The sequence below is a fragment of the Schistocerca serialis genome, chromosome 4 (genome assembly GCF_023864345.2).
Source record: "Schistocerca serialis cubense isolate TAMUIC-IGC-003099 chromosome 4, iqSchSeri2.2, whole genome shotgun sequence".
Taxonomy (NCBI): Eukaryota; Metazoa; Arthropoda; class Insecta; order Orthoptera; family Acrididae; genus Schistocerca; species Schistocerca serialis.
The window spans coordinates 839,533,918-839,543,825 of record NC_064641.1 but is presented as its reverse complement, the minus strand read 5'-3'; the positions used below and the strand labels follow the sequence as shown (position 1 = coordinate 839,543,825).

At 41.3% G+C, this 9,908-nt stretch overlaps 1 protein-coding gene across 1 annotated transcript in view; it reads left to right on the top strand.

Moving 5' to 3' along the window:
• Positions 1-6,709: 6,709 nt before the first annotated feature.
• Positions 6,710-9,908, top strand: part of LOC126474803 (toll-like receptor 2) — a 323,566-nt gene continuing 320,367 nt past the window's right edge. Inside the window, exon 1 of the mRNA XM_050102274.1 lies at positions 6,710-7,056. Within this exon, the coding sequence (XP_049958231.1) occupies positions 7,027-7,056 (30 nt within the window). The 5' untranslated portion in view covers positions 6,710-7,026. The remainder of the gene's footprint in view (positions 7,057-9,908) is intronic.

Here is a 9,908-nt window from a genome sequence, read left to right as displayed (position 1 = left end):
GAGCTTCGTTGGAGGAATCCCAATGGAAAGTGTCCACCCAAAGAAGAGCGGAGCATTACGTCGGGCGTCTCTGTAGCAAGTACTAGAGCGTTTCTTAGATGGTTATGCACGCTCAGTGGCAGGCACTGTTAAAGAGGCGTCGTGCATCACAGAGGGGGCTACTATTAAAGTTCTGAGCTGATAATTCAAGCAACACATTACAATCTGGAAACACATACTTTTACATGCACCTCACGAAACGACAATTACGGTAAACTCAGAGATATAGTCTTATATTCCGACAGTCGAGAGTAAAACAGTAACGCTGTAGGGGGATGGGGAGGGCGGGGAAAGGAGAGGGATGTGTGATAGTGGTAGACAATGTACCCTCCACCACATGGCCCAAAGTGCCTTGTGGATAACTAGATGTGAAAATCTTTGTGGTGTCTGGCCTTAAAATAAAAACCATTCTCAAACTCCTCCCGCAGCTGGAACATGGTTCGCTGCACTCTTTGCAAAATACAAACCATGTAGATTTTAGAAAAACGGATTCTTCCTGTATTTCGTTCCAATAACTTTTCTCTCAAAAGAATATGAACCCTTTTCTTTTCAATCACAGCATCTTGCTTTATCATTCTTTTCGTAACTTTTATTCTGCTCATTTCTTACATCTCTCCACTTCTGACTCTCTTGCTTTACATCTACTGTATTTCTGCTACAACCAAAAAGTAGGCATTTTAACTACCTTCCTTACTGCCTAAAATTACCGTGATGCCCAATTTTATGGAACATCAAAATAAAAGTTGGAGTACAACAACCGCAAAAACTGTTGGATCTATTCACATACAAATTACATTTATAACTAGCGACCTGGCCCTACTTCGCAAGAGTAGTGTTAAGTGTCTGCGTCAGATAAAGTGTGTGGCGTAGATTATTTTGTTTCCAACCCATTGCGTAGAGCTCTGAATGAATTTCAGAGAATAGCGTTAAGTAACTGAATATCATCACAATCATATAAGTCACAAGATATAAGCAGCGCAAGACAGGAAAGCTGGAAGTATGGATGTTATGTGTCCCAAACTGAATTAGCATTTGGAGCGATGGCAGCTCATCGTGATGTATGTAATATGTTTCCAACCATTGTAAATATACAGTAGTATGCGAGTAATTGGTGTATGTGTGAGAGAGAGATGTACTATGTATCGGAGGCTGTCTGAGGTGGAACTAATTAAATTAAAAAATATTAAAAAGACGCATGATGTTTATATTTAACTCGTGTTAACAATATTCCTGTTGCCGGCCTCTGTGGCCGAGCGGTTCTAGGCGCTTCGGTTCGGAACCGCGCTGCTGCTACGGTCACAGTTTCGAATCCTATCTCGGGCATTGTGATGTCCTTAAGTTAGTTAGGTTTAAGTAGTTCTAAGTCTAAGGGACAGATGACCTCTGATGTTAAGTCCCATAGTGCTTAGAGCCATATGAACCATTTGAACAATATTCATGGTGTAAAGTTTAGATGATGTATTGTTGAGTCTCGTTGCTGCATTCCATTGTTGTGGACTCTATGGCAGACTTCTTTGCCGTGCCGTGCAATGTATCGTGTCCACATCTAGGTTTGATTCACGGAAGGAAAGAAGCTGCGCTGCCGAAAGAACGTACTGCATGTAACCAAACCACAGTTCCTGAAGTACTTTTTTGGAAAACTTTTTGCTTGTAGCATAAAAAATAAAACACCACATATTTTAGATTATTTTTTCCCCTAAACGTCTGTTCTCAAAAGATTGGAGGAAAACTGTTGGTTGGCCGGCCGCGGTGGCCAAGCGGTTCTAGGCGCTTCAGTCCGGTACCGCGCGACTGCTACGGTCGCAGGTTCGAATCCTGCCTCGGGCATGTATGTGTGTGATGTCCTTAGGTTAGTTAGGTTCAAGTAGTTCTAATTTCTAGGGGACTGATGACCTCAGATGTTAAGTCCCATAGTGCTCAGAGCCATTTGAACCATTTTTTTAAACTATTGGTTAAAATATTTGGTTATTTCAAATTGTCTCAGACCACAGCCTGATCATGAGATGCTATCTTTTCATTATAAGTCATATTTATTACGATACTTTAAAGCTGATTAACTCGTTGCTAGTTGTTCGTGAATTAAGAGAGTGCGAATTGCAAGTGCAAATATGAGGGAAGCAGAAATTGGTAGTCTGAAACTGTCATAATATTTCGAAATGCATATCTCCACATCATTGAGAAGCGAATGCTAGGTTAAGACGCAGAGCGAAGAGTGAGAAAGTTACCCAGCCGGGGTTCAGTCCCAGAACCTTTTAGTTTCAGTCACATGCTGTTTATTTATATATTACTCATCAGACACTAGTCCTCTCACACATGAGCGTTGTTCTGCTGTTGTGCAACGTAATATGCCATCACAACTTCCCGCCACCCGCATCCGGCCTCAGGCATTGCCCTGCCGGTAAAACGTAACAGCGAGCATGGTGGCAAAAGTGTAGCGAAAGTGCCGGCTACACAGATTTCCGATTGCATACACTGGCGAAATGCCGCTGAATGTCTCCCCCATCACCAGCAACCAGCAAGTGTACAGAAGGACACCAGACGACCCCCACACCAGATGGGAATTTGATTCCGCTTGCTACGTTCTCAACGAACTGCTGTCTTCTCTATTATGGCGTAAACCTGTATAGTGTATCTGTAAGTTCAAAGTGGATCAAAATCGCTACAGCAGTTCCTGAGATTAGCCTTCATATGCAGACGGACACGAGCAAGCTGCTTCAGTTTACATATAGAGAGATACAGTGATTAAATTGGATTTATATGCGAGTAAATGGGCTACAAACTTGCGAAACGAAAATTACTAGACGTATGCCAAATTACACATTGATCCGTGTGTTGTTGTTATGTTTCCCACATTGTTGCGTTTGATTACAAGAGTACAAATCTGAAACGTAATTTCGTCAGGGTGCAGAATTTTGAAAGTTGTCGCCCATCCGGCGCTCAGGACGCCCAATGTGGCGTCGAATGTAATAAAGCGTGCACCATGGCGGCCGTACCTGCCCCGTAAGGGGCCTCCCGGCCAATGACGCCAAACGCTCATCTCCCTTGATGTATTAAATAGTTAAGCTACCTCCGTAAAAACTGCGAATACGTGGTAGTTCTGACTTCCAATGAACATTAGTAATGTTTGGCATAATTTCAGAAAGGAAACCTAAAGCCTAAAGCGAACACTTGAAGCATACGATGAGGTGTGATATGTATGAGTAAAGTGTCGGAATAAAAAAAGAGACGGATTTTTTTCAAGCAATTTCATGTAGTTGCCGAAACTCTTCGTTCTTTCACATTAAAACCAGTTTTCGTTTCGTGAAAATTTATATCGAAAAAAGAGTCTTCCTTCCGAAGCAATGGATAAAATCTAAATCCAGTGCTAGCAGTCAAACATAGATTGACAATAGGAGCAGAGAATTCAGCAGAACTGTGTCACAAGTTTTCGGGCTGAGAAATGGAAGAGGCTGCTGCAATCCGTTTCCGTCGTACACGATTTCAATGGCGAGAAGCTATTTTTCGATACAGAACGTAATGGAATTATCTATCCGAAAAAATATTCTGTAGATTTAAGGGGTGTTCTAGAAATTTCTGCAAAGTTCTCGACGTCCTACAAAGTTTTGCAGTAGTTGTCTCACGATAACCAGCACAAAATTTCAATATAAACGCATTCATTTAGGAACATGGATTTCACCAGATGGAAAGGCTGTCAATCAAATAGATCATGTAGCTGTCCAGAAACGATTCCAAAACAGTATTAAAGATGTCAGAACCTTTAGGGGAATGGATTGTGACACAGATCACATGTTAATAACATCAAAAATGAAAGTGAAACTCAAAAGGAAAGTAAATAGAAATAGAGAAGAAATTACAAGATATAACATAGGAAACCTGGCGAAAGCAGATACAAAAGGAAATTTTACAAAAGAAATTAAAAGCAACCTAACAAAACCGAGACTGACCAATGCAGAACCACAGGATGTCGAAAGCGATGGAGGCACCTGAAGGGCTGTATTCAAGAAGCAGCTTCCAAAATCATAGGTGAAAGAAAACGACCTAATAAAATTTGGTTTAATACAAAGCGTCAAGAAAAAGTCCAGGAAAGAAGAAATGCGAGGAATGCATGGATTAAAGAAAGAGGCAATATTACATTGAAGGAAACATACTATAAACTCCGCCAAGCAACACAAAGAACCCTAAGACAAAAGAAAAGGGAATACTGTAACAATGTGATCAGAGAAGCAGAGGATGGTTTCCAACATCACAGGACAAGGCAGATGTATCAAGATATAAAAAAATCCTTTGGTAAATTCAATAAAAGGGAACAGTTTATACAGGATCAGTATGGGAAAATATTGACCAACAAAAGTGAAATACAAAACAGATGGAAGACATACTTTTCACAACTTCTCAACTGCAATGACCCACACTCTTACTTTAAAATTGAAGAACTTGATACAACTGATACAGCTGATACAGTTACTACCCCATCAGTAAATGAAATGCAACAAGCAATAAAGAAATTAAAGAATAACAAGGCATCTGGCGAGGACAAGATATACTCTGAGTTATTAAAGAATAGAAGCCCACGACTGGAATTAGAAATAAAGGCGTTAATAAAACAATTTGGAAGACAGAAACCATTCCTGCAGATTGAAAAACTGCAGTTCTGTGCCCATATTTAAGAAGAATGATCCACTTGTTTGTGATAGCTACAGAGGAACTGCCTTACTGGATGTCACCTACAAAATCTTACCGACCTGCCTATTAAACAGGCTGGTACCAATAACAGAAGAACTGATTGGGGACTGCCAATGCGGTTTCCTCACAAACGATCCACTTTAGATCACTTATTCACCCTAAGACAAGTATCTGAGAAGGCGTAGGAATTCAATGTAGACGTCCACATATAATTCGTAGATTTTAAAAAGGCATTTTATAGCATACACCGACAGACGCTCCTAAATATAATGAAGGAATTTAAAATACCACAAAAATTAATCAGATTAGTTAAAATGGGTATAGATAAAACTTTATGTCATAAAGACACCGGTAGGAGAAACTGAAGATTTTAAGGTGTACACTAGACTGAGACAAGGGGATGCCATTTCACCTATTTTATTTAACCTTGTCCTAGAGTAGATCGATAGAGAATTTTCTAAAACCAGTCCACAAGGGATCCAGCTACAGGATGTCAACATTACGAGACTTGTCTATGCGGATGATGTAGCACTAATAAGTCGTTCCAAAAAAAAATCAGAATGATGCAAAATTGCTACAGAATCGCTGAGAAAACAGGATTACATGTTAATGAAGAGAAGACAGAATACCTGCCCATAAGTAAGAAACCAGAAAAGATGCGCCTCTGACTGTAGATGGATTCAGTTTCAAGACCGTTGACCACTTCAAGTACCTAGGAAGTCTTTTTAGTAATAACAACAGAACAGATATAGAAATAGATGCCCGTTTATCGACAGCAAACAAGACACTTTTTAGTTTCATCAAATTCTAAGAAAAAGATCACTTAGTAGTAACTTCAAAATCCGCTTATATCAATCGACCACTATACCTGCTATGTTATATAGATATGAAACATTAATATTTAGAAAGAAAGATGAGGAAAAACTGTTAATATTCGAAAGAAAAGTAAAAAGGAAACTTTTTGGACCAATATACGACGAAAATAAAAAGTAATGGAGAATAAGAAGAAATGAAGTATTAAGAGGGCTGTACAAACACCGTAACATCGTCGAAGTGCTCAAGAGGAGAACGTTGAATGGGGCAGGCCATATAGCAAGAATGACAGAGAATAGACTACCTAGAATGGCATTCAGCAGAACAATAGATGGAACGAGAGGAAGAGGGAGACCGAGAATCAGATGGCGGGATAACATTCGGGAGGACACAACTAGGATGAACAGCAATAGCAACTGGACAAACAGCGCATTGGACAGGCAGAAGTGGAAGAGGCTCATAGAGCAGGCGTTCGGTCGATAAGGCCCTTGCCACATGTAAAGTAAAGTAAGTAATGTTCTCCATTGGGTCGCAAGTTGTCGGGCTGAGAATAGAATGAAGTTACTGGAATCTGTTTCCCTTCTACACTATTTCAATGGCCGGAACGTAGTTTTCGGTGCAGAACATACTGAAATGATCAATTCGGAAATTCTCCAAATTTAAGAAATATTCTAGAAATTTCTGAAAAGTTCTAGAATGTTCTAGAAAGTTCCGCCATTCGGTAGTAGGGGAATATTCTTGACGTGGAAATGTTCAGCGCCGTGATCCAGAAGTTTCGTCCTCATAGTTTATATGAGGAAACGTTAAAAAGGTCGTAGACCAACCTGTTCCACGTCACTCCGGTATACTGCGGGAATGGCCCGCGCCACAAGTAACTGACCTTCCTTCCTCCGAAATGCATCTGTGTTGAGTTACGTCACGTGGTTGCCGCATAGAAAAGACCGAGCCAGTGGAAACGAGTTGAGAGCGAGAGATTTGATCATCTGTGATACCCGCCAGAACGGAGAACCGGTCTTTGGCGTGTAAGGCGCACCGCACCGCTAGCTGAGGACTTCGCCGCCGCCTCCCGTCAACCTGTTGGCCGCCGAAGCGGTGGCGGGGTCGCGGGATGGAAGTGGGGGGGGGCAGCGGTGAGGCGGCGTGTTGTGCAACGCATGCTGGGAAAGCCGGCGGACGTGCTATCTGCTTCTGCTTCCTCGTGGACGCAGCCGAGCCGCACTGTCAACAGGCAACTGTATAACTACAGGTCGGTCTCCGCGCGCTTACGGCCGGCCGCCGCGTTCACTTGTTACCTTTTCTTTGCCGCCGGCCGCGACGCCATGGAAGTGACCACGTGGCGCCGCTCCGTTGACCTCCCTGCGTCAGTGTTGTACGCTAGCTTCAGTGTTGTTCTCGTATCTGTCAACGAACTGACAGGTGGGCGATAGCTCTGACGTAGTGTTCCTTTCAGTTGTGTGCGTGTGTAGCGGTTCGGTGACGCGACGACAGAAGATGGCACTGCGAGAGATGCACCTCCACGTGGTGAGTCACAAAAAACTTCTGTCTTCACTAGTGATTCAGTAATACTTTTGTAGAGTAGCGTGAAGCTCTATCCACACTAGACGCCGAGGCGAATCCGTGAACATGTAAAAATAATCGGCAATGCCGGCCAGGGTGGCCGAGCGGTTCTAGGCGCTACAGTCTGGAACCACGCGACCTCTACGGTCGCAGGTTCGAATCTTGCCTCGGGCATGGGTGTGTGTGATATCCTTAGGTTAGTTAGGTTTAAGTAGTTCTAAGTCTAGAGAACTGATCACCTCAGATGTTAAGTCCCATAGTGCTCAGAGGCATTTGAACCATTTTTTTTTAATCGGCAATGCGTGACATTTTCAGTACAAGTAAGATATTTATTTTCAGCCATAATGGCTATGTTTGTGAACCGTGACTGTGTGGGAATATTATTTATTTCAAGTTTATGCTACCAATCACCTTTTATTTTATGCTAAACCTAACATAATGCAACGCGTTTCGAACATGTTTTGTTCATCTTCAAGCGTTTGTACATATGTACATACATCGAGTACATTCCTCGATGTATGAATATATGTACAAACGCTTGAGGATGAACAAAACATGTTCGAAACGCGTTCCATTATGTTAGATTAAGCATAAAATAAAAAGTGACTGGTAGTAGAAACCTGAAATAAGCAAGTAAGATATGCGCTACAGCTGTAACGTTTTGTATGTGGAGAACTACATCGCCAGGATCTTAGTGAATATTTATAGTGCTGCCAGTTTCGACAATAAAGATCACCAGTCTACAAAACATACTAATTGCTGTGACAATTTTGCCTCTAGTTTGTCGCTTGAGGCCAAATATGCTTGTAGACTTCTAACTCTGGAATGTCTGATGTGAACAGAACTAGCCTTTGCGATTCTAACTATCGAATGTCTGATGTGAACAGAACTAGACTTTCGCGTATGTAGAGGATGCCACTAAATACCTTAATCTGAGGAGGTAATATTCATCCTTCCATTCATTCATTCACACGTTGTGTTCCATGAATCGTATCATGGAGGAGAGCCTCCAGGAATGTTCGAGAGCTAATGTTATGTAATAACAAAATGGTTCAAATGGCTCTGAGCACTATGGACCTTTACATATGAGGTCATCAGTCCCCTAGACTTAGAACTACTTAAACCTAACTAACCTAATGCCATCACACACATCCATGCCCGAGACAGGATTCGAATCTGCGACCATAGCGGTCGCGCGGTTCCAGACTGAAGCGCCTAGAACCGCTTAGCCACAGAAGCCAGCTATGCAATAACAATCACAGGCATCCGCTACTATCTACTTCTCTGCATGAGACTTTTCACAGACGATGCGGTTATCTGTAATGAAGTAGTGTCTGAAGAAAAACTGGACAAATATTGTCGAGGAGAACACGGCGAGATTTCCCAGATACTTCGCTCAGGGGAAGAGAAGTCAAAAGTAACCGAAGACACGTCTTGGTTTATTCGGAGATACTGGACCGTTTCTGAGAAAACCACGGTCAAAATTTTCAATGTAGTTTAGATGCCTTTTAGAGCGCTGTAATTTCAGTCGAAATGGTGCCGCAATGGCTAGCGTAGCGGTGTCTCATTTCTGATCCCTGTGTTCGAAACCTGATTATCGTATTTATTTATTTATTCAGTTATCTACACATGTCCGTAGAAGGTTACTCCATGAGTGTTTCTTAACAAGTTATGGGTTACAAGGGCGTTATATTAATTGTAAAATTACAGCTAGGTTTCCCAATACAGTAGGTGTCATACATTTACCTATATATTATATCTGTGTGTATGTTATTTTCAGCAGTTACATTCCTATTAAATTCTCATAATCTTATATTTCATTCCTACATCAATTGCTATATTAATTCTTATATTTTATTCTTATGCTTATTCTTCAGAAATTTTTGGTGCATTGGCTTGAATGATACCGACTGTAGAAACAATCGAAGCAGAAATTCTGACCACGAGCACCGCGCGAAGGCCGGTTTGCCACAGCGATATTCTCCGTATGAATCTCACTCGGTAAAAACGGAACTTGATTATGAATCAAGATATACTACAGGAATTTCACCGAAAACTGTTTCAAATAATTTTCTCTTTTTCTCTTTTTTTTTCATTCACCGTACCGGGTGGTCAAAAGGTCACTATAAATTTGAAAACTGAATAAATCACGGAATAATGTAGATAGAGAGGTACAAATTGACACACTTGCTTGGAATGCAATGGGGTTTTATTAGAACCAAAAAAATACAACAGTTAAAAAAATGTCCGACAGATGGCGCTTCATGTGATCAGAATAGCAATAATTAGCATAACAAAGTCAGACAAAGCAAAGATGATGTTCTTTACAGGAAATGCTCAATATGTCCACCTTCATTCCTCAACAATAGCTATAGTCGAGGAATAATGTTGTGAACAGCACTGTAAAGCATGTCCGGAGTTTTGGTGAGGCATTGGCGTCGGATGTTGTCTTTCAGGCATACCGGTCGATCACGATACACTTGCAACTTCAGGTAACCCCAAAGCCAATAATCGCACAAATTGAGGTCTGGGAACCTGGGAGGCTCAGCATGACGATTGTCATGCGCAGTCACTGACGTTCTGCTGTCCAGCGCCATCTTTTGGACATTTTGTGAACTATTTTTCGGTTCTAATAAAACCCCATGTCATTCCAAGCATGTGTGTCAATTTTTACCTCTCTATCTACGTTATTCCGTGATTTATTCAGTTTTCAAATTTATACTGACTTTTTGATCACCCGGTATATAGTTAGTAGACGAAAAAGGACATTGTTATTTCAGTATACATTGGGAACCATGCATGTAGTAATCTTCTAT